General features: G+C 50.2%; 2 protein-coding genes across 2 annotated transcripts in view; one reads left to right on the forward strand and one right to left on the reverse strand.

The window, feature by feature from the left end:
- The window catches only part of LOC131206880 (mucin-5AC), a 107,195-nt gene that overhangs the window by 15,657 nt on the left and 66,685 nt on the right, over window positions 1-24,853 (reverse strand). Inside the window, exons 5-10 of the mRNA XM_058199469.1 lie at window positions 16,526-16,715; window positions 12,692-12,884; window positions 8,589-9,214; window positions 3,109-3,277; window positions 2,659-3,031; window positions 1,283-1,881 (exon numbers count right to left, since the gene is read on the reverse strand). Coding sequence (XP_058055452.1) covers window positions 1,283-1,881; window positions 2,659-3,031; window positions 3,109-3,277; window positions 8,589-9,214; window positions 12,692-12,884; window positions 16,526-16,715 — 2,150 coding nt within the window. The remainder of the gene's footprint in view (window positions 1-1,282; window positions 1,882-2,658; window positions 3,032-3,108; window positions 3,278-8,588; window positions 9,215-12,691; window positions 12,885-16,525; window positions 16,716-24,853) is intronic.
- On the forward strand, window positions 11,141-11,973 carry LOC131206881 (uncharacterized). The gene is made up of 2 exons (XM_058199470.1): window positions 11,141-11,613; window positions 11,694-11,973. The coding sequence occupies exons 1-2, from the start codon at window positions 11,233-11,235 to the stop codon at window positions 11,733-11,735; spliced, it is 423 nt and encodes a 140-aa protein (XP_058055453.1). The 5' UTR covers window positions 11,141-11,232; the 3' UTR covers window positions 11,736-11,973.

Here is a 24,853-nt window from a genome sequence, read left to right on the forward strand (position 1 = left end):
GAACACAAGACACTTGGAAGCAATTTTTCGAGAATTGAGTTTCGATTAACCAAATTTGAATAAACCAAATTAATAAAAGAGTGTAAGATTAATTGGAAAACTTTTCTAGCACCGCTTTTCTGTGTGATGCATTATTGGATGACAAAACTCTGCGACTTTTGTTATAAATATTCATAAGGTGAGTTTTAGTAACTGTCCAAGTGACACATTAAACCCCGGAAACTCGGAACAGGTTTCGGAAGGAAAGTATGGGAGTTCGTGAATAAGGTATGAAAAGAGGGGCCAGTTTTCCCTTAGGGTCGAATAAAAACGAAGCTTTCGACAAATTGATTGCACGCGCGCGCCCCTAGCGTTAGATCAATCCTTTACGAAGGAATGTTCCGTCCATAATAATGTCATAAGGGTGACCCACTGGCCGGAGAAAGCCTAACCAACCGGAGCCGAAAGAAAGAAGGCCGGCAAATAATGAATCCTTCGTTCGTTTCACCATAATGGCCATCCATTTTCTATACATTTCTGCGCTCCCCAGCGGTGGGCAGCGGTGTCCATCCTCGGGGGGCAGAGTTTATATATTTTGAATGTCGTTCGGCAACCGGAACTTCTTGGCCTAATCAAAAAAGAGTTGCCGAGCGAGGGGACCCGGTGGTCGCCAGTGGTCAGCTTGTCGAACCCTCTAATTTGAACCCTACACCCTCCCGCCCCGAAGGCTTCGTGGCCCCGAAGGTAGGCAACCAAATTAACCATCCTGACTGACCCGATCTCGTCGTCGCGTTTTCGTCGCGCCAATCTAAAAAGGCAAGGTTCGGAGATATCCATTTTTCCGCTGCCCAGGAAAAGACAAGGAATGAAGAAATTCGCATTCCCGTCGCCACTAATTAACTGATGAAGGGCCGTGCGGTGTGCCATTTCTGCCGAGTTTCGAGGAGCCGTTGCCGCGAATGGGGCAGGCTTAGGGAGCCAGCCTGCCAGCCAGCCCGCCAGTGGGTTCAATTAGTGTGGTGGAAGGCTTACGTTAATTGCTTCGACCTGCCGCGTAATGTAGGACCCCGAAGGATATGGCGTTGGCGAATCTGACCCTGGAACTCAGCAGGAGCCAGCGCGGAAGAGGTTTGCTTAATCGATTTAATCTATTTTCTCTCTAAACGGCTTATCTGGGATCAGCTCAAGGCTGCATTACTTCGAGAAAGGGGATCCCTAACCAGGAGACTAACCACAATCGGAGCTTGCTTGCGGACGGGCCACAATAATGATATGCGATCTGGGCCCGGGTCCTGGGGCTTACCTGTGGCGGATGTCGGCAGTGGAGGTCCCATGGTCGGTAGTGACGAAACGCGCAGCAACGGGTTGTCCGATCCGTTCGGACATCCGGAGACGCTGTTCACCGAGCCACCGCTGGGACCGCAGCCGTTCTGGAGGCCACCGTTGGCACCGTTCGCCGTGCTTTCGAGCGCTTGCAGCGCGTCGAACGTGGAACTGTAGGTCTTGAACTCGGTGTAGCGCGCCGAAACGATCGGCTGCGGTGCGGATGATTGGGGTTGATTGGCGCCGGATGAGCCGGGTGCCACGTTAACAATGCACGTGCTGCTCACGTTGGCGGTCGGTTTGCTCTTGCTCAGACTGCCGTTGTTGCTGTGGCCGTTGCCTGCGCTCGCAATGGCCCCGTTAACCGTGATCCCGTTGAGACTCGAGCCATGGTGAAGCGACGGCATACCGGGAACCGTGGTCGGTGGTCCGAGCGGCGACGAAACGTGCCCGTGCGACACTGGGTGGTGCGCGGACGCGCCGGGAGAAGGATAGTTGCCGGTCGGGGTGGTGATTTTGATAACATTAGCTGAAAGCTCTGAGGTAGTAGGTGAACTTAAGTCTAATGATAAACGTGACCTGAAAGTACAGAACATACACGCATTGGATTAGTCCGATAAATCCACGTGGAAAAACACGATACACGATGCTTTCGGGAATAGTGGCCACTTCCGGCTGGCTTTACAAAAAGACCCTCCCCATCGTGGGGTGTTAACTAAAAATCTGCTCAAATCCTTTTGCCGATTGAACCCGCAGGTGGAGCATCCGACCTGTTTCACCCGAACACAGGATGGTGTGGGCGGCTCTCGATTACGGCGCCTCCACGTTTGTCCTTCCGAAAGGGTAGAAATAATAAACGATCTCATCACCGGAATTGCACACCGGAGCGGCCGCTCCTTACTAAGGAGAGGCCTTTTCATTTTCACAAAATAGCATCTTCATCCGTTCCGGCGGACCCCGCTCTCGACGACGCTCGGAGCTCGCATGCACAAAATACAAACTAGCCAATTCATCAAGACGACGAAGACGGTGGCGACGACGAAGACGGTGCCGACGACGACGACGCCACTAGACGTTGCTTCTTGACTCTTTGTGCCCGCTTTCAGACGCTTCCTTTCGTCGAGAAAGGCCGTCTTCAGCGAGGAGGCCCATCTCGCACGGAGGCGCTCTTTAATCATGAAATTGCGTAAAGAAACATCCATTTTTGAAGAGGCCACAGTAACCCGGAACCGCCCACGACCATTGTCGGTTTGCGAGGCCATTGGACGAGAAACACGGAACATGAAAGAACCGGGCCAGCAGCAGCAGCTGATTGCTGATGCAATCAACGTGGCAGATTGGGCCTGGCGCTCTCACCTTGGAGAAAGAACGGAGTTGGGTAGCTTTTGCGGTGCCGATTGGGATGGTTTGATGAGCGACACGCCGGCAGCTTTCGAGGACGACGACGACAGGCCGAGATCGATGCTGTGCCGCGATTTCGGTGTCATCAGGGAGGCGGGAAAAACGGGACTCGGTAGGCCGAGTATGTGATCGTCACCGATCACCGCGGCACGTGCTACTGGCTGCTGCTTGTGCGGTTCGCGGCTGTCAGTGGCCACGAGTAGGCCACTGTTACTATTGGTCGCCGCTTCCGACTCGAGGCTCGTGAGCCGTTGACGCTGCCGGCGTCCTTTTCGGATAACGTACGTTCCGCGTCCGCTAACGTCCGGGATTTGTGGAATGAGGTCGTCTGGAAGATGGGAAAAACAAAATCATTCAAACTTGGACCAGACCCCAGAGATGCAGAGAGAGAGAGAGTGCACATACCAGAGTCGGAGTAGATGGAGGCCGCTTCGTCCTCGGTGCTGCATATCGGTATGTCCGGTGGGGCGGGCCACTCGTTCGATTCGCTTTTCACGGCGTTGCTCGGCGTTGACTCCAGGCTCGACTGCGAGCTATTCACCGTTTTCGCGGCGGCTTTCCGTCGACCAATAACCTGGAAATAAAAATCGAGAATGCAGCATGCATTAGTGCCCGTCGGATGTGAATTCCTGATGCCCTTTTGTGGATTGTGTAACGGAGATTTTTTCACGGCACATCCGTTGACTGAATAACTCATGAGACACGGCACGGTCGATGGTCTCGAGGAACAAAACTAGTTCAGCGCATATTTTGAATATTGAATTTATTATTTGCCAGCGAAAAGGCTGCCCGGTGCAGGTGAGTAAACGTCCCGGGGATAGCTCTCGGATGGTCGGTTTTCTTTTCCACTCAAATCGAACACAGCCCTTCAAGCGAACAATTACACTACCACGACCACCATCTGCCAGCTGTCAATTTTCATTAGGGAAATTTTTAGTTCAATTTGCCGTTTAACATCCCACAGCCAGCTGCGGTTAAAAGCCGATCATGCATATTGAATGACCCAGGCTTCAAGGTGAACCCGGTGTTTGAAATGTACACGTGTGTGGTCCCGGCCTTAGAGAGAGCGTGTGAGTAAAATAAAGTCCCAACCGTAATGAAGATGGAGAACGATCCGCAGCCGCAGCAGCCGGTGGATGTATTCAGTTGCCGCTGACCAGCGAGTGTTGTGGTTATCGTTCGAGAGACTTCGAGCATGAAGTTTCTTTCATCTCTACGAGATAGTGCTTGTCACCGTTGTTACCTCCTAATGGTGATTGATAGATATTCTTGAGTTACACAAAACCCAATTGAAGATTCAACGAGTCGTTACAAGGAGGTGTCCAAGAAACGCAAGGAAGTTCAATGTTGGCACAGCAACATTGCAACGCAATATGCAAATTTGGTCAACTTTCAGAGCTGCAAATTTTGAGATATTGAAGCTGAGCTGTGCATAATGAATGAAGCGAGTCGAGTTTTGCTGCATCCAACACCTCACACGTCGGAATATTGTTTAACCTCTGCATTGTGCATTCGCCGACAAATGAAAGCGAAGGAATGAACACCATATTTCCGGCGGGTTTCGCTGCTCAACGTTGGAAAGGAATGCGCATGCTTCACAAGCCAACCATTCTCAACCCGCCATAAGTTTCATCGTTCGGATCTATTTGCCAAAATTGCAACCCATATCCGGTCCGCTCTTGTCTGCATTAGATCGCACCGTCGAGAATGACATATCCATTGGCAAGTGTTTCATTATCCCAGCGTGAAGAAGGTTCTCGCTGCAAACTTGTTGAATCGTAACCAACCAAGTGCAAGTGCAAGTCGCGAGCGGTTCGAAAAGATAAACGAAACTGCATTATTTGCCCGTAATGCGAAAGCGATGGTGGCAACCACTTGTGCTCCCGACTCCCGACTGTCTGTAGCGCGAGAAAGGAATTTGCATTTGGCAACAGACAACAAAGAGCCTGCAGCAGCAGCCTCAGGCTCTGGTTTGGTAGCCGGGAAAACGGAAGGGCCAAAGTTCCGTACCTATCGTGACTGTAGCAGACATGTACCAACGGGTGTATCACCGATTTTCCTTTTGCTTTCCACGCTCGGAGCGCATTCGTGCGGAACGTTAATGCTTACCAAAAGGTACCGTCTGGGTGGGGTGTAGTGTGGGCGAAACGTTTGAGCAATATTTTGATCAAGAAAAATTAATAGTAGACATTAAGCTGCACAACGCCAGTTACACGTCTGATCGTTGTTGCGAGCGGAATTAATATCGGTAAAGCGCAGTAAAAGTGTGACACAACGTCTTGGTGATACTGTTGATCGGGCCTGGACCTGTCCTTGGACACAGGTGTTGACAGCAACAACCGGCGTGGTGGGTTTTTCCTGAAAACTCCCAAGGAGACGGCAGCAGGAACGAAATGCAATGTTTGGTGAAGCTCTTGTGTCAGTTGCTTATCGTCGCCCGGACAGGTACACGGGCAGGACACCTTTCTTCGGTCATGTGGTCGTTATTATCGAGGATTTCGCCCGAGACACGCTGCACGTTCGCTCGTTCGCTCGATAAGCAGGTGCCCAAAGTGGGCCAAAAGGAGCGATGAGCTCGGTCGGAGCGCTGTGCCAGAATCGTGATAGCGCATCCGAATGAGGTGAGCCCCAGCCGCGCCATCCTCGTGTCCACACCGTTGGCACCGTCGTTTTAATGAATTCCCCAGCGTATAATGTGGGCTCGCAATGACGTCAAAGTGTGATGATCGCGAAATTTTCTTACAAATTTACTAAAAATAAAAAAGGTAACTAAAAATGGGCAAAAGTAGGATTAATCTTCCTAAAGCAACTTCACCAAAAAGGTGATCTATCTTTCTATTGCAATATTTTGTACCCCGTCCTAGCGCAGCGCCACGTCCCACCGTGCGCCGTTTTTCCTCCGGTAGCCTATTTTAAAACGCCAAACAGTTGACATAGGGGTATAGTGAAAAATGGAAAAGATGCAACACCAGAGATAATCGAAACTCTCCGGAAGCTGGCGGCTTTTGTTTTGCATCGACACAATATTCGTTCACCAGCGCCAAGACCGCCCCAGAGAGATAGATAGATAGAGAGAGAGAACTCGACAAAAAAGGAAGTCATACGAGTTTCTCGTGGCGCAGCAAATGGGCCGGAAATCGAGTATCCACCGGGGAGAACCCCCGACGACCGAGTCTGTTATCTGTGTGTTTTTTTTCGGGTCGATACCACCGCACAATGGTCCGCGCCTCCGGTGCAGCATAATTCCTTGCGGAGAAGACCACGCTCCGGGTGGTGTTTCTTGTCTGTATGCTCAGGTGAACGACACGGAATTAGGCCACCGGTGTTTTCGGCCAAACACCTTTCGGCCGCGGCCAGCACATACTCTCTCTTTCTCTCTCTATGTCGATCAGTGACACCGTCATCCGGACGAGGATTTATGTGCCGTGCTTTTGTTGTGCCGGTGCTGCTTCTTATGCTCTCTGGAGCAACATAAAAGTGGGCCTTATTTTCACACCAATATGGCGGCTTAGCCAGCGTGGTGCGGTGTTGTGTGTCCTTTGGCCCTTTGGTGCCCCGTGTGCCTTTGGTTCCCGGGTTTTCCTGGACCTGAGAAACAAGTAACACCTCAGAAGCCCAGCACAACAGGGATTGCTTGCACCGCAGAGCACGGGCAAAGTATGCAAACTAGTAACGGATCCTTCATCCGGTGAAAGAATATTATCGCCGAGGACACTCTGCAGAAAATTCCCAAAAGAACTATTTCAAGCCTAATAGGATAAGGCACACTTAATCGGCGGGGGAAGAGTTCTCACAGGTGATGACGTTGACAGGATAGCCATCGGGAGTTTAAAAATAGACTGTGACATTTCTCGAGTGAGATAAGGAAACGGGATCCTCGAGAGGAGCCGGATCTGATGTCACTAAAAAGCGGACACGAAAAAAAACTAAAATTGTCGGTGATGTTTAACTTCGGTTTTAACAGTGGACACTCCAACACCCGGAACTTCTTGTGGGGCGACGACCGTTGTCTGCTTAAATATTCATTTATTCGCAACCTCCGGCAGAACCGTTGTCAACCGGAGAAGTCGCCGGGAAAAAGGCTCGTCCCGAGTGTGTCACACCGCGCGCGTCACAGTAGTGTGGACCATTTGGAAAATTGGAAAACCCACACTGAAATGGGCCGTGACAAGCTCGAAGTGGATACAATTAAACAAATGGTGCGCCTGATTAAGGTCCAGCCGTCCAGTGAGTGATTGGGAGGTAGTGAAACGAACCGGCCCCCATAAGGCCGTCGGGGCTGCTATAACTCATCGTCCGGCAGAGAGGCCAGACACAAATTACGTACAAATTTTCTTTCCCGGACCTCCGGATGTTCCGGGGACGGCGCACACCGATTAGGCATTCATCGCCTGTGCGGAACATAAATTTACGCCAACTTGCCAATAATAAAGAAAATGGTCGAGTACGGGCGCGGGAGATAACACACGGGGCCATATGGCCTTATAAGTTTGCCGCATCCGTTTGTTCCCGGAAACTGCGTCTCCACGTGTCGGGGGCATAGAAAAATGGTCCCCCGAGGCCCAGGTTGTGTTGTGGTGGGGGGGCCACGCAAAGAAGCGAAGCCGAAAGCGCCTCATATTTCACATCTTGACGTTTTATAAATAGAGAAGATGAAAAGTACCCGATAGTCGGCAAGTGGGCCAACTTTTGGGCTCGGGCACACTCGAACCTTGGTCCAGCTCCAAGGCCGCTTGTTAAAAGGACACACGATAGCGAGCCTCTCGGGGGAATCTTCGCAACATGGCCCACTGGCGGGAAATGGGACACTTCTCATAATTGATAGTAGCGGTTTTTTTATGAAGAAGTGCACGTTTTTTGGGACTCACCCGGTGGAGAATTTATCTGTGTCGGTGTGTGAAGAGACCCTTCGGTTGGCTTTCATTCCGTTTCTGTTATAATTCCACACACGATGAGATGATGACATTCACTAACATTCCTTTTGCTTTCTTTTTCCGAAGCTCACCCCAAGGACACGCTGGTCGCTTCCGATGGCCTCCGTTACTGAGTGCTGTTCACGCACGCCTAGGCTAACAACTCGTAGCCTAGGATAACAAATGAGAGGGATGGCTTATTCTTTGGACCTCTAATTCAATTCCAAATGCCTGACATTACGACATCAGCGTCCGAGCATCCGAGTCGTATCGTGAACCGGTCGCGTCGCGTCGTGTCCTTGCGCGTTGTTACGATCGCAATAAAGATTACCATTATCCTGCCATTTGCCTTGATTGTCCTTCGAATAAACGTTAATCTTGGAGCTCCGTTTTTTGTGGGTCAAAAGATGAACCAAAGTTTAGCGTGCAGCGACTGTAGTGAGTGTAGCAACAAGGATAATTTAATAAAAATCATCCGATTTTTCGTAAATGGAACAAATCAAACAGGTGGCGCATTGCGAAATATTTCAAAGGAAGAAACCGGAAACCAGAATGGCTAACTCCGACACAACACCGCCCGGGGTAGCGACGTTGCGTAACGGTGCCATTTTAAAATGTTGGGAAAATATTTTTATGGACACTTTGGCTTCCGAAATTTCGGAACGCCGATGGCACGAAAAAAGGGGCCCATCTTATGTTGTGGACCTGCCGTCGGTGGATTATAAAATCGAAATCGTTAACACGCCCCATTAAGTTGCGGGCGAAGCAAAAAAGGTCCGCCAAAAGCAACCCTTGCGCCGTGGGTCGCCTTTTTCCTGGCGAAGGGATCCGGCAACTAGGAGCCCAACTTTTGCCAATAATTATTATGCCTAACAAGGGTTGTCCGCCGGGTGGCACCAGCACACCAGGTTGTTGTAGTGGTTTGCTGCTGGAACGTGTTGCCGAACTTCCATCGTCGTTGGGCACACTCACCTTGGCACTGGCGGCTGCGGCGGGTTTCGCTGCTGGCATCACGAGCGGATCGCCGAAGCTGGCCGGATCGTCCAGGTTCACCTCCCAGGCGATGCTGTGCCGCTTGCTGGGTGTGACGGGCGCCGACAGCGAGGGTGGCGGTGGCACGGTCGGAGGTCCTGGCGGCGGGGGCAACGACGATTCCTCGAGCGAATCGTCGGAAAACCGTTCGTCATCGCTGTCATGGCGCGACGTTCTGCTGGCAGCTCCCGCTGAGCCCGATGCGCGCTGGCCTCGGGGTAGCGGGTAGTGTTGGTTGGAGGAGGGTGGTGGGCCGTGAGCGGTGTGGAATATCCGGCTGGTGATGGCCGCGGCTACCGCCGGGGCTGCCGGCACCGGGTGGAGCCCCAGCTGGTGCAGGTGACCGTGGGCTGGCGAGAGCGATGATTCGTTGTACTCCGACTCGTTGTTCTCCGGCGACGAGTTCTCCTGCGACGTCGACGTGGAGTTGTCCGATCCGGGGTAGGCGCCCCGGCACACATCCCGGTGCCGTTCGATCGACCCGGACAGTGTCCTCGGTGGCATGCGGCGGCTTGGCGAGGCACGGCCCGGATAGATCGTGACCGGGTGTTCGTTCAGGATTGGCTCTGAGAGAGAGAGAAAAAGAGAGGACGAGGGAGAATGAATGAGCCGGCAGGATAAGACAGGGTGCGCTAAGCTGGGCGATATTTCACTCAATTATGCGTGCCCTAGGTTATCGAAAGAATCATTTCCATCCATTGGTCCATTGGGCCACAAAATCAAACCCTGGAATTCGATACTCGATCCCGTGGACATTAATCATGCTAACCCCGTTAGCGTCATCATCACTGTCGGCGCCGTCGTCAAACTCACACCCTGTAAAGGCCTGGCCCGGCCGTCACCACCGTTCTCTAATGGTGTCAAATTCCCCCGGCCGATGGGACGATTGAAACTTAGGGCGGAACGAATGGCGATCCTTTGATGTCCGGCACCGTGACCCTTCCGACTGTGGCCTCCTTTACCCGGCGTGACCGCTTAAGCGTCATAAAACTTTATTAGCAGGCACTAAATCACCATACAATCATGCGCACGGCACGGCACAGCCTTTCGCGTGAAGGGATTTACAATCTCGGATAGCGAAATAAAAGCGTGCCGAACCGGAAATGAAGCTCGTGCTCACAATTGTCACGTGTTACTGGTCTGTGTGGTGGCTGCGGTGCGGCCGAGCTGTAAACTTAGCGATGCCATCTGAAGGTCCTATAAATCAGAGTCAACCGTCAAGGGATTGTGCCACCATTGTGCGCTTTTCCGTTCCACGGATCCGTTGATGTCTTTTTTCGACGGCGAAGACGAACCAGGTGTGGCCCAGTTGCGTGTTAAGCGTGTCTGACGACGAAGGAGTGCCTGTAGTTGTGAAAGTAATCTCACCATCTCCATTGTTCAACACGGATTGTTAAAAGTTATCTCTAAGAATGTAGAATCGTTTTGTAACTGAACGCTACAAAGATTTTGTGCGAATCAGAACACCAAAAAAATAACGAAATGATGTGAAGTCTGATGCCGATCTGGTTTTGTCGTGAAAAGTAAACAAGTTTCCGAGTTTTTGCGTTAGTGGATGGAATGTGTGATGCTAATTTTTTCATACATTGTAAGCCTGATTGTCAATAAAAATGTTTGTTATATTTGATAACAGTCAACATGTTAACTGTTTATGACATGCGCTCAATATTGATGAGCGAAAGAGCGAAAATGGACGAAGATCCGACCCGATAGTGTCATGTTCTAAAAGAAAATTAAGTAAATGAGTGTATTAATGCTCAAGTTCGTGGAATTCGCAATTTTTTTTTAAATTAATATATTTGCATCTCTTTTTTAATGCATTTGCATCTCCTATCAATGTATTATCAATTGATTTTCTATCTCGTATTTTATCTCGGGTTTTAGCCTACTCTCTGTGATTTCTACTGCCACAGTTCAAAATACGTCCCCCTGCCGAAAACTTTTTTAAATATTCGATGTATCGATGTATTCGATTGTATATTGGAATAAACATTGGAACATAAACACTGTGGATTGGAACACAAACTTGTGGTTCATGGATTGGGGAGGTTACCAACATCTCCTAACCAACGTCCTAATCAAAGGGCGTAAAGTCTAGGAAGGTAAGGCGATGGTGACGCTTTCACCATGGGCCATAACAAATCATCTATATCTGTATCATCTGATTCCTTGTTTTTAAATCATGGAATAAGCGCGTTCCATTTTTAATGATGTCCGTGCTCTAGATAGGGATCCAAAGGCTGGCTTTTCCTGTGGTTTTCCTTTTGTATTTAAGCTCATCACTTCTTAATGGTTGAACGAATGGAAGAAAAAAAGTCTGGAGAACGAATAGATTGCAAACGGTTCGCAGAAGGAGAGAGTGACTAAGACGATTGGCGGGATGATTCGTGGAAGCACCGAGCTTATCAATTCGAAGGGATTCTCGAATGAACCTCGGTAATCTTCCCGGTTCAGTCCCGAGCGAACGATGCTCGGAGCGAAAGTTGACCCCCGACTTGCCACCCGAGTCAGTCAGTGCTGTGTCGGCACAGGAGCCGGTTGGTCTATACGATCTGGAAGATCAGTTTAGGTGATCCTCAGCGCCATGGGTGTACAGTGTGTGACAGTTGTGATTGGGTTGTGGCTTTTCGTAGCCCTCAGTGCTGCTCCGGCCGTGATCAATGCCATGCCCTTGGCAGAATCAGACGCTGTGACATCAGCTACGACCATTAGTAGTCCTGAAGCTCAAGCTCCTCCGCTGGGCAATCCGCTGCCGGCGGGAGAAACCGAGGGCGTGAGCTCAACTACGACCGACAACTATGCCCAGATTGCCCTTGCGTACACATCGAAACCGACAACGATGGAACGGCTTCACTTTTCGGCGGGAGTGCACAAGTTTTTCGTTGGGCCGCACGAGGACACCGTAAAGCGAACGCTGGAGGAATATCACGACAAATTTGAACGCTTCGGGCAGAAGGCTCTGCGGGTTAGTTTTGAAGCGGTGCAATTGGTGGCGGATTAAAATGACAAATGGATTGTTTTATGGTATCGTTTTTTTCCCTCTAGACCACGCCAAGATATAACAGGAATGCGCCTAGCGTTTACTAGTTGAATGTGTGCCTAGAATACTCAACTGGAAGTTAACATATCATCGCAACTTCAGCTTGTGTCAACGTAACGGTAGCATCAGCAACGATGCGCTGGCCTAATCTCGCGGGATTCCCACAAGCAACAGGCTGATTGATAGTGAACCGAGAAGCGTGACCCACGAGAAGCGCTTATCATTTCGTGAGCCAATGACGCAGTGCTGCATGCATCAAAACAATCAATAAATGATAGTGCCACCCAAGAACCAAAAGGACTAACTTTCCCAAAAACGCTGCTTTAAAAACGCGGCAAAAACGCATTGCCAGCATCATAAATTCCAAGTTGCGCCATCTCGCCGGGTCTGGAAGTTCTTGTTCGACCGGCACCAGCCCAACGGTGCACCGCAATTACGCTACGGCAGCTGGGTGCGCCTGTCGGCCATCTCATTAATTGCTGTTACCACCAGCTGGTGTGGCCGAGCTACTGTTTCGCGTGCATTCCGAGCGCACTTCTTTATTCGCCCCCGGGCTCTAAGTGTACATAATTCCACCGTAAAGCACGCTGCCGGGAGTTGAGCGGAAAAATGTCAATGGCACGTACCAGCGCACCAGGCGTTCCGAAATTAGTGCAGAGCCGTAGAATCGAAAGAAAAACTGAAATTTTCCTATTTAATCCCGACGGTTAGTGTACGGCGGGCCGAAAGAACTGTTTGTTTAAAATATTCAAGCAATGGAAAGATGTAGGTTGAGCTCAGATGTGGCTGAGGTGAAGCCCATCACACCGACACACCGAAAGAGAGAGAGAGCATTGAAGGGATTTAAAAATTCAATTATCGCTTAATTATGTGAAATTATTATTTTTCCATCGGAATGGCCCACGCTACGCTGTATATTGCTAAGCTGACCGGTTTGGAACTTTTAAAAATGAATTCATGTTTATTTATAAAAACAGTAGGACAACTAAAGAACACAACGTACCAGGCAGTCGGGCCATCCCTCGGAGGACCGCATCGTGCACGGCGCTGATTCCGATGCCGAGCTTGTTCCGACCACCGTCGAGGCTTCCGCCTCCGGCATCATTTGGACCGGACGATCCGTGCAGTTTGGGTGGACTGGAGCATGGAAGACTTGCGTAGCGCTGTGGCATGGCGTTGGGTGGACGTGTCTTTGGCTGAAAAGAGGGAAAGCAAACGAAAACCGGAAGCGATGAGTTCAGTTACACATTGGCGACAGGAATCCAGGGTCCCACGGTGGCTCTATGTAATGTTTTTACACAAATTATTACATTGTCTAGCAGTTTCGTTAATGTAAACTCGTTTCCAAAGCTTTCCATCGAATTGATCCATTGCACATCAACGAACTGATTGAACTCTGATCAAAGGAGCACTAGGAGCAATCGACGGGGTTTGAAGCGCATGAAATAGTTTTGCAAAACAGATCAATGCACACTTGATCACTAGAAAGGCGAGCGAAAGCGACTCCCGAACCCGGTAATGAGAAAAGCTTTTCATCGATTTGCCAATGGAGCGGTCATATATAAACCTTGGTTGTGAGGACTAAAGCGGTAAATACGGATTGAATGCGCCGGAAAATAGAAATGCGCGCCGTGAGAAGAGTTGTGAAAGAAAGTATCGCAACGCAGTATAAAAACCGTTTATCTTTATGAAAGCTAAACAGGACACCGCCTTTATGGACCGGTTATGGGGCTTTCGCTTTGCATTGATTTCGAGGATTAACGGACTACATACAAACGAGGGAATGGAAAACGATCTCTTATTACTCGATAATACGCCCGATAAATATCTTTCTCGCTCGCTCTGGGCAAGATACGGACTTTCGTCCCCCGTTGATCATCACACGCTCCGACCAACCTCCGACCGTTGATCATCACACGCTCCGACCTCCTTTCCGTCCCCGGAAAGGATGGTAAAATGAATTTGGGGGAATAAAATATTGGTAACTATCATTTGTTTTACCCCGACCCAGCCCATCGTCGTCCTCTTCTGCGTGGTCGTGCTCCGCTGAATGTTGCCTCCGGTGAATGGCGCAACCTCCAGCCAGCAGCCAAACATCAACATAACAGCATAAGACTATCGCGCCAGAGTCCGCGCGTGGTGCGAGGAATGTGACCGAACAAATTTATTTAACATTTCGTATCGTTGCCGGGATGCGATTTTCGTCCCCTAGATGCGGGTTGTCCCGAGGAGAGGGGGCTGGGTTGATTGGGCCGGAACCCGGAACCGACCGGCGGCGAGACCAACCGGACAAGATTTGGTTGGAAGAAATTACATTTTTATGTGATTTATGCTTCCGACGGCTCCGACGTCTGCGGAGCGGCCATGCGTCGCAAGGATCAACCAGCGGCCGGGGGGCGGGGAGCTATGTGTCACGAAAAGATGCCGCGCTAGCCAGAAGTCAGAAGTTCGCCCGAAGAAATTCGCTCCGTTGCCCCGATAAGGTAAGGCAGCCCTGCCCGGACGATGACGCCATCGTTGGCCAAATATACTTTTACAGCCACATTGGGGGGAGGCGAAGAAAAACTAGCTGCTGCCCCATCATAGCTCGCCAGAAGCGCCCGTATTTGCCATGGGGAGTTCAAATGTTTTGCTAAACGATGACTGCCTGCAGTGGTTCCGTGCTGGAGGCACTTTAGCTAAACTATTTTCTTCCGCGCCCAAGAACGAACGGACCAGAACGGACGGGACGGGTAAAGTGCGCCATTCGACAAATCAGGAGCGCCACGATGAAGCGCGTATTTATTTTGCCGCGCGGCCCACACTAGACGCTAGATGGAAATTTACAATTTGCTCAAAACTATCTCAAACATGGCGAATGATGAAGATCGTTACACGGTGGTGGCCAGTACGTTTTTTTTTTCCTTCCGGTACCTTGAAGTGCAAATGTTTGTAAAGTTCAGCCAAGGAAAGCTGAGGCTGAGTGGGACCTTCAGGAAGAAATTGATCAATTTCGTAGAAACCTCGCTCCGAGGCGGGACTGCGGCAGACGTGAAGCGTAAGTGACGTGTCAGGTAGACATGCCTATGACAAAAGAAAAGCGTACCTACTGTGGGCCACGCGTACATAATTTATTCACTACACATGCAACATAGATATTCCATTTGGTAGCATTATGGGACGGATGGTGGCCTTTTGTCAAAAAAAAAACAGGGCCGGGACGCCGGCCCTGGGTCATTCGGTTGGGAAGAAATTCATCTTCCTTCCGCCTATCGGGTGCCCTTTGGCAACACAATCATCATCATCAGCTTGATGGGACAGCTTGACACCCGAACCGCCGGCCGGCCAAACCGAACGGAGTATCAATAATTCACCGAAAATACGTGGCGCACTAGGCGTCTCCATCGGGGGCTCGGCAGAAGGCTTAGCACAGCAACCAACCCCTTTCTTCCCAAACTAAAGCTCGGAGCTCGGACCGTGAGGTGGACTTTGTGGCCGGAGCACGAAAAAGGGGACCCTCGCATCAATCTAGTGAGTTATATTTTTGGCCCGGGTCCCGGGCTCTCTAATAACTTTTTGTCCCCGAGCCCGCTCGAGAGTTTCCGATCGGAGCCCGCGCCCGCGTACCGCAAATGATGCGAAGCCGACCAAAATGTTGTTTCCAAATAACGTTTCGGCCGAAAATAACTCATCTCTACGCAACTCCTTAGGCACTAAGCTGATACCGTTCGGGAGGGAGGGCCAGTTGATTGGAAGTGACACTCTCGGTTCGCACATACACTTTTCGCCCACAACCCGAGAGCCCCGAGAGAACGCCGGAGGCCACCCTGGAGGCGATAATCCATTTCCGCCGCCGAAAGGGATGGCCCTTTGCCGGTTTTTTGGGGGTGACAAAAACCCGAAACTCTCCGTGGATCCGTGTCAGCGGGCGAGCAGTGCGATGGAGTACGGTGCCCGTCACGCTTCGCACAGGGACGTGGAGTACACACTCTACGCGCGTGCCCGTTTTTGGCCAAATACACTCGGAAGATATGCTCGGCGGAGTGAAAGTGCTAATACACTCGTGACGGAGACATATATTTTTAATCTGCAAAACCGACAGCGATATGGCTGGGTTGAGGTCTGGGAGATTAAAATGGGCCTTTTTTGGGTTAATAATGAACCGGCTTGCGACAGCCGCTTACTGTTAAGGGTTTGTCGGAACGAGAAAGATCATCCCCGAAAATCACGTTTCTGGGTCTTTTCCTTAAAATCCTGTAAATAATTGTGCTCCTCTGACGTTCCTTGTGCCATGATTTTATTATTACAATTTCCAATAAATCTTTTTGTATAATTGTAACAAATGTTCAATCTCAAGAACGACTTATTGCTGCGGACCTAGAGATTCCTTCTATGTTGGTGTTTTGTAGCTTTAAAAAAAATCCTAACGAGGTATTTATAATTGTGTATTATTTTTAAACTGAGGCTTTATTTATTTAACTTTATTTTATATTATAAAATTGAAGTAGCACTTTAAAGAATTTTCGTCAAAGAATCTTCATTAGTAAAGCAAACGAAAAAAATTAATTATGGCGCAATGGGAACATCAAATCGATCAACGACATTAACAAATCAGTCTTCCAATCCTAAGATATCAGTGGATTAAAATGAAGCAGTAAAATAGTTTCAAGTTGTAATCAAATCTACGTCTTCAACCACGTGTCGGAATGACGTACAAATTGCTCTGATGAAGCATTTCATCAGGGGCTGATAATCGTTAACTTCTGTCATTCATAAGTTCATAAACCTGTCCTCCTAGCAGAGGGATCATGAAGCTGAACGCTACCCCAGGGAAGAAGCAAGACTCTGTCGCACTTACCAGTGTGGTTTGGGTTGGACTCTTGCTGATGATGGTTTCCTCGCGCGAGGACGGTTTGTTGTCGCTCGAATTGTCACTGTCGCCGATGCTGATCGCGTCCGAGGTGCGGATCGATTGGCTTCGGTTTCGCCACTCGGTCTGGCCATTCTCCGTCGCTAGCCGTCGCTTTGGCGATGTTGTCGGTGAAATTCTGCAGAATAGAGAACGGAGAACAGATCAAACGAGAAGTCGGTTTTAAGAGAAGTTGCTTTGTTCGGGCCGCGCGCGACCGCATAATCGAATTGTAGGGTTCCTTCGAATGAGTGGTTCGTGGTCTCTGGTGGTCTGGTCTAGGCGACTGTGTGCGTTTTGTTTGGTTTCCCGTTTTGCAATCCATTGCGCCAGAACGCAGCGCCATGGCCATAATAACTCCGGTCTTGATTGCACGCCTTCCGTACCGAAAGCCACAGCCGCGCCAGCCCTCCCCGACAGATAAATCAGCACATCTTGGGACTCATTCCCAAGTGCGGCAGACGGTGCCTTCGTCGGCGTCGGTGTCTGTGCATCCGCGTGTCCCTCGGAGGGGAAGAAAACCTTCCTGCCTTAAAGATGTTCATTTCTTCTTTGTGTCTGGCTGGCTGGCCGTGGGTTGCAGGGACACAGGGAGTGGTGCTGGGCGAGCCGGGACCAGACGCCACGAACGGTGGCAGCACAAATGGTCGTCTGGGTGCATCTGCCGCGGCTGGTCACAGACCCCCTGCTCCGTCTGAGCCGAGTCTACCGAGACGAGACTGCACTTTTCCAAACTCCACTTTTTCCCCGACGGTATCGGACCGAGACATCGGAAGCAACGAACGCGCGAGGACCACTTTTTACGAAAAGGTTTTTCCCACCATTTTCCCACCGGCGGAATCGGGCTGCAGTAAGCCAAAAAATCGCGTGCCCGCCCGTCTTCTCGTCCCGATTTTGTCAGTGATTAAACGGAGTCCGATAACGAACTGTCGAGGTCGGGAAGGGTTTTGTGGTGTCTGACGGTGGCACCCGGAATTGAAAACCTGCTGGCTGGCGCAGCGTGAAGTATGTGAAGAGTTGGCACTTTATTTGAAGACTTTTCTTCCGTGAGCTCCGAAGGACAATTACAGTGCGGTGGCGGCGGAGATCAAAGCGAAGCTTGCGTCCGATTGGCTGACGGACTGCTCTATTGGCATGATGAATTTCGGGGCGGTCTAATGAATGATGGAATTTTTAACGATTTCGAGAGTTAGATTTTGCCATAAAGGATGAACTGGAAACCAACGATGATGAGGGCTCAAAGTGTCGCATGAAACAAAATCGAACGAGGAAAAGTTCCGGATGTAATTTCGAACAGTTTAGCAGTGGTCGTGATCGTAACCTTCTTTATTTCCGCCAGTTCTCGGGAACGGATTACGGAAGCCCGCAGGGTTTATGTTGAGATTGAAGCTGTGGGTGAACCTGTCAGATCCGAGATTGCATCGAGAGACCGATTTGAGCGAAGAAGGAATCAAGATCAGCAAATCAGGGAGCTGGCAAAAACAATCTTCCAAACAATCTACCAAACTTTATCCACTTCTTGCGAGCTACGTTGGGTGATATGCAAACACGAGCTCACAGATACGCTGACCGGTTTTTCGTCGATGGATTCGCGAATGAAACTTTGCCGGAATTGTGTGACTCTCGCCGTCCGGTAATGGAAACAGTGCAGAAAGAAGATGTTATCGGCTGCCAGGCTCGAAGGACTTGATAGGGATGCAAAATAAATCCGAACCCCGATCGTCCGAAATACGGTTGATGTTGTTGATCAAATGGGGCACCTAGAATCGATTCGCTTTTCTTATCGGAAAGGAAACTTTTTGATAAAAATAGTTTGCTGTTTGGATTCGATATAAATCAAGGAAACTGGAACATTCAAACGCTCTGGCATCACGTCCGCACACTGATCCAGGTTCGGTGGGAACCTGGATTTTTGGAGAATTTCAAGGAATCGTCGGGCACAAAACAACATCCGACGGTCCACTCACAATTAGTTTAGCAGACTGCTTCAAAAAAATTAAGAAAAAACAGGATGTAATCGGGCGAACCACTGAATGGCACCGGTTAACGAATCGAACAGCCGATTACCGGCATCGATCGGTCCCGAACCTGGTGCGGATTAGCAACGGTGACGGGGCCATTGATACCCGGGGCTTGCAGTAAGATTACGGCCAGTAGGGCGCGCTCGACGATCGGCGATTACAGAATCCGTTTCCTACTAACCGACCGAGAGAGGCAGTCAGAGCCCGAGCCCGAGCAGTGCTTCCGGAGGACTCCGGAGAAACCGGAAGGAACTGGCCGGCTTTGTGTGGGGCATTGTGCCATCGTCTTCGCCGTCGTCGTGGTCGGGCGTATTTTCACCGACAGACTGGCTCATATTAGGCCCGACCGGCGAGACCGTTTCTCATTTCCCTGCGAACGGGGCGCGCTCCTTCGAAGGGTGGAAAGTTCAACAACCGGGAACCGGGAGCACTGTTGCTGGTGTACGCGCGCCTCCATCTCGAGTGGGTGCACCGGGATTAAGGATGCATTTTTAATCCATTGCCACGTCGTGTCGTCTCGAACGTCGCGGTGATTCCGGTTCTTGACGGCACGGGAAGGCAGACTTTTGACAGACGTCTCTAGGGCTTTCGCGGGCTGGGGACGTTTTTTTTCTCTCTTGGGCACAGCCTACGGGCCGCGGGCCCTATCTATTGGGTGTGCAAAACGGGACAATGGTTCAATGGTACGTTATGGGCATGGTTCGCTGTGCATTGGAGATGAGCTGCAGCCGGGTTTCCTCCCGGGAGAGCTTACATAGTTTCGTTCCCACCGGGGGATCATGTACGAGGCGGTGCACCATGCGGGCACACATCCACGGTCGTGGACATGAAAATTGGATTCGGTTTTTGTTGCGAGATGTTCTGAAGGTGGGTGACGTTGCTCGGGCGATGCGGGTCCTGGTGAGCAGGAAATTGGAGTTAAACTCCACAGACGTGCTCAATTAGGAATTACGATCGAGGAGCTCGTCGAGTAGGTGATAATTGACATCAGTTTCTCTTCAATTTATGTAGTAAATGAAAGATTTTTTTTCTCATAATATTTTGACACTTTATTCGATCAACTTTAACCGACAAGTCTTACGCGCCAAGCTCAAGTGTACCGACCGAAAGCGGCCCATCGAGCGAGCCATAGGTTTCCGGTCCGGAAGAGCGGTCGAGTAGATCAAATATTTAGCGTGTGTCTGCGGTGATAGGAAGACGGTGCAAACTGTCAAGTCAGCGGCCGACACAAATCCTTGCGCCTAGGCGCTCATACATACACACGTGCGCCCTGGAGGCCTAGAATGCCAGACGGGTTATTTTCGATTATCCTCAGCACCGCACACAGAGTAGTAGGAGCTCTTTTGGGGGATGCAAAACAGGACGGCAACAGGCTGCGATTCGCTACAAATCCGGGCCATCAGGGCCGGTCCTTGTGGCTCCGATATTAACATTGAAGTACCGGGGCAGACGACGGTGCAAACTGGAAACGCCGCAATAACGTTCAATATTCCGCAGCCGAAGCTGATCGGGCGTCGGATGCCAGGAGCGCTGGTGAAGATGCATATCAGCAGCCTCGAGCAGCATGGCTCGAGGCAGAGTCGCACATTGCGCGGCGAGTGTTAAGCTTTCAATACGGCCCCAAGCAGAAACCGGAAGCTGATATGAGCGAAAAAACCGACTAAAGTGGGGCTCCTCCTTTATTAGGTAGCCTTACCAACGTGTCGTAACTGTTGTAACATTTCCAAAAGGTGGGATAAAAGGATATCACAGAACCAGGTAATCTTTTCCTAAGTATCCTCCATTCTTTTCTTGTTATTCGCCCCGCTAAATCCATTCAGTGCACGCAACGTGATCGATAATGGTCAATATTCGAGGAGCGCTTGGCAAAGAATGTCTCGCCTCGCGAAAACTCCGGAACGCCTGCCTTCACTGCTGGAAGGAAGATGATTAGAGATAGCGAATGTTAAATGGCCAGCGGCGTAATCGAGTACGGTGCCCGTGTGCGCCACTTGGAAGTGTGCCGATTAATCTTCCATGATTGCTAAATAAATCCCGACCGCCGCCACTGGCACGATACAGTCCCGGATGCGCTCTCTGCGGATGCTGTATATCCTTGCGAGGCGGGTTTAGCCATCGAGAGCCAAGACCGGGCGTTCGCGGTGCCGGTTTCGGGCAATGCGGCGGTCAGTTGCCGTGCCGTTCAGTTATTCTAAATTATTCAATCCAACCTCGGAGCTTCTCGGCCGTTCCCCGTTTGATCGCCGTGAATGTCCAGAGTGGCAGTGGCAGAGTGGTGCGCGCTTCCGCCGATCCGGAATAGTTGTTGTGTCGATTAATTATTAAATCGAACGTAAATCGGAGCCCATTGCAGTGGCATCCGTTTTGGGCATCGAGGTTTTCGGGCATCGAGGTACTCAAAATTCAGCGCACATACACCGGAAACAGCTGTTAGATATGCCAACGCGGGCCGGAGCTGCCCTCCAGTCCCGACTGCGGCACAATCTGCTATGCAGTATGTTAATTGTTCCGTCAACCGAATGTTTATCGTGGCCGAAAGCTAGAAAGCCGCGCGAAATGCCGGAGAGCTAATTGTGATTACAATTTCAGCACGGTAACTGCAGCATTTGATGTTAATTTGGCAAGAAACCCCACCATTCAATGACGGTCGAGTGGACGTTGGCCACCGACGCTGGACATGATATCTGTCAGCTGTGGGAATATGCGGGCAAGTCGGAAAAGTCATGCCGTTTGTAAGCATACCAATAACCGGAGCGAATAAATGCCAAAAACATCCAATCGCACAGAATGGGGTCAGATTGGTATTGCCACAAAAAAAATCCGGTTGAAACATTACATCGGATGGTGAGCCACAGTAAAAAAGGTGCGGATCACTTTTCATCTCCTGCCGGGCTGTCCGCAAAATAAATAATCTAGGACAGTAGGCCGGCCGCAAGGATAGGCCCCAGTCACCGCCATCGCCAGTGCTTGTCGGGTTTGGTTTTAATCGAATTTTGTGGTCGCCGGCACTGATGCAGTGTGTCCTTTCGCTGCCGTCTTCGTTCGATGTGGTTGTGATCCGGTCGGCCGACCGGCCACGTTCGTGTGTGCCAAGAGGATCCCCGATATTGCAAACAGCGAAGCCTGACTACGGCCCGGCAACACATCCGCTGACGTACGGGTAAGCCGGACCGTTGTTCGAACTCGGAAGTGAGGGCTCTCTGTGCCCCATGGAACCCCAAAACCCGGTGCCAATAGGGAAAACGGGTCTCCGCAGGAGTTGTTGTTGCGGTCGAGTTTCGCATACCAGAGTAGTGGCCACCGGGCCGGTAGATGACCTAATAACTCAATTTTCAATTTAACCAACCCGGACGATGATGGAACGGTATCCTGCGGTTTGGCGACCGGGCGGCATTCTGTCGCTCATCGCCGTCGGGGCCAATACCTGGCGAGCAGGATCTGAAGTGGAGCGCACTTGATCCGTTGCGCCAGTTCGGCAGCTATCGGGGCAACCGATATTCGTTCCAGCGTACAGCGTGGCACTATTTTGGCAGTGATTGAGTGATGGGTCACATCGTCCTCAATTCAGTGTAGACACCGACAGAGCTCGACGATGGTCAAGCGGGTCAAAATATTTCAATATCGCAGGGCACAGTGCAGCGGAATGGAGGGCTGCTATTCGCAAGATTCCACAACGTTTCGCACTTAATTATATCGCATTCGGATGCTGTTGTAGATTCCTGAAGCTAAACATGCAACGTAAAAATTCGACCCAATTCAATTTAACCAATTTTGCACATAAACACTTGAAGCTCGCCAAACTGCGTACAAGGCAGGAAGTTTGTTCGTTAAATGTTGGTCGTTCCGAGCACCATGCGCCTCCATCGGGGACCGGCGTGAGAAGCTAGAAAACTTTCGTTACTTTTTTTCGTCCTTCCCCCAGTTTCACAATGTTGTGGAAAGTTTTAATTAAAAACAACGTACAGCACCACTACGGGCGGTGGTGTACAACTTTGCATCGCTGCAAATTATGAATAACTATAACACCTGACGCCGGCGGCAGGACTACGGACCTCGGATAGACAGATGTCATCGCGTTCGAATCGTCGCGTGGGGTATTCCTGGTGGCACTCAGCGCCGTCGTTAGCGTTAGTGCTATGGCCGGAACTAACTTAGGCGCTCCCCGCAGTGTAATTCAAATTGGTTCATGGACAATGTTCGCCTAGTGACCCCCGGGGGTTCGGTCACTTGGCTGAAGTGGTGAATGTTGGATTTTTTCAATTGCATCCCAAACGGAACCGTAACCGTGTTCTGTATTGCACCGCGCTGTGCTGATCCAAATTAAAACTTTCCCACTAAAGTTAGTATCGTTTGTGGTCACCGACAGCGACAGCGTCATCGCGTCCCGCTCGCTGTGGATAACGTGCAGGCCCTGACCTTAGGCAAAAATGTTCTGTTGTTACATCGTCCTTGGCACCCGTTTTTTGTTTTTTTCAGGTGTGTCATTAGAGAATCAGTTTGATCGCGGTGTGGTTTCTAAATCAATCGTTGCAGGTCGTGCACCTCGGTGACGGTACACAAATCGATCGTTCTGGCGCGCTTCCGTCCTGGATGGCGTGCTAAAGGTCAGTATCGAATTTCGAACAGCGCTCCGTGACATAATTTGGCACTTTTATAGATACACAAACCACCGCGGAAAGCGGAAGTTAATCGGCTGAAACCTTTACCATGTCTGCCCCGCGGGGGCCACCGGCAAACAATGGCCAGGATGTCTCAATTACGTTATCGTTCGTGGCAGTCTTCCTTGGGGTTGTTAAAGGTGAGAGGTTTTTTATGCGTCATGTTACACGGATCGTGAATGGTTGTTGGTGTGTTGGCACAATTGATACATAAGCGATACAGATACATCAAACGATCGACAAATAGGAAATTATCAAACTCATCGAATATTAAAGCAAATCATTCATGATGTATTTTTATGACAAAAAAATGATTATTAAGTCATTTGCTTTTCGCATATTGCGAAATGGAGACGCTTGGTGCTTCACCTCTGAACGGACCTCTTCATTATCGTTAAATTAGCAGAAGTCGATGACTGAAAGCGCAAGTATAGGACAGTATTTTGTAAATCGAAACAGCTACTCAAGAGAACGAAACATGTTCCACGGTGAAAGATGAAACACCGAAGCAGAGTTACCGCTTTAAAGGCGTCCCTTATCGTCCCCACTTCAATCACGGCTAAAGCAACACACACGGACTGCCGAAGGGCAAATGGTGTTTACTATTTCGCCGTTACCGAACACGGCAGCCCACCTTTCCGCCAACGCCAGCAGCAGACCCAGGAAAGTCCAGGGAATATCTCCCTTCGCAGTGCAGTGTTCATCTCCCCTCGTGTACGTGTATTTATGAAAAGCATTATGTTCCATCATCGGGTCAACACTCTGTCACTACTCCTGGGGGCTGAGCTCGTTTGGGGTGGTTGGGACGAACTCTCGACTTTTGAGCGCCAAAGTTGTCGGCTTTGCCAGACGTTTGTGTTTGTGTTTGCTTTTAATTTTTTACCCCACACAACGGTCGTGTTCGTTGTCTGCTCGTATCCCTTTCAACTCGTTACTCGGCACCCTCGGAGGTGGATCGGCCAGTCACGGGGCGGCTTTAAGGACGACTTTCGCTTTACGGTGGCTCCATTATTTGTGATGGCTCACGAGCCGGACTGATTAGCTACGAGTGTGTAGAAACGCTCCGAGAGTGGTCTTTTGTCGGGGTGCGTCTAGTGCTGCTTCCCGCTTTTATGCTCCGCGTCCCCAAATGGCGGGGATCTTTTGTTCCCCAATTTTTGCCCTGCGAGTAACTTTCAGTTCAAAGTATAAAACAAACCTATACGAGCTACATTACATCGTCTTCAAAAGCTCAAGCCACACATTGTGACTTGTGATCCGTTACAGTGTTTGTGCGCCGTAGTTGTTCCCGCGTTTCAAGTGCGCTCTCGAGAGGACTGTGTCTCTCGAGGACTGTTTCTATGTTTTCTGCATTGTCCTTAGCAAATGTCCTTAGTTGGGTAGAAATCAACTAATTATATTCGACGGTTTAATCGAGCCCCAATCGGTATCGAGCTGTTATTTTCCATCGCTGCATGAAATACTTCTTCGACCTTTTTTGGAAAGAACTGAAAAACGCGAATGTTTCACAACAATCAAAGCTTTGGAGCTTGCCCGCTAATGAAATGTCGACGATCGTTAGGGATTTTGCGGTGCGTCGTTGCCTTCCACTGGAACGG

This window comes from Anopheles bellator, chromosome 2, assembly GCF_943735745.2.
Source record: "Anopheles bellator chromosome 2, idAnoBellAS_SP24_06.2, whole genome shotgun sequence".
Lineage (NCBI taxonomy): Eukaryota > Metazoa > Arthropoda > Insecta > Diptera > Culicidae > Anopheles > Anopheles bellator.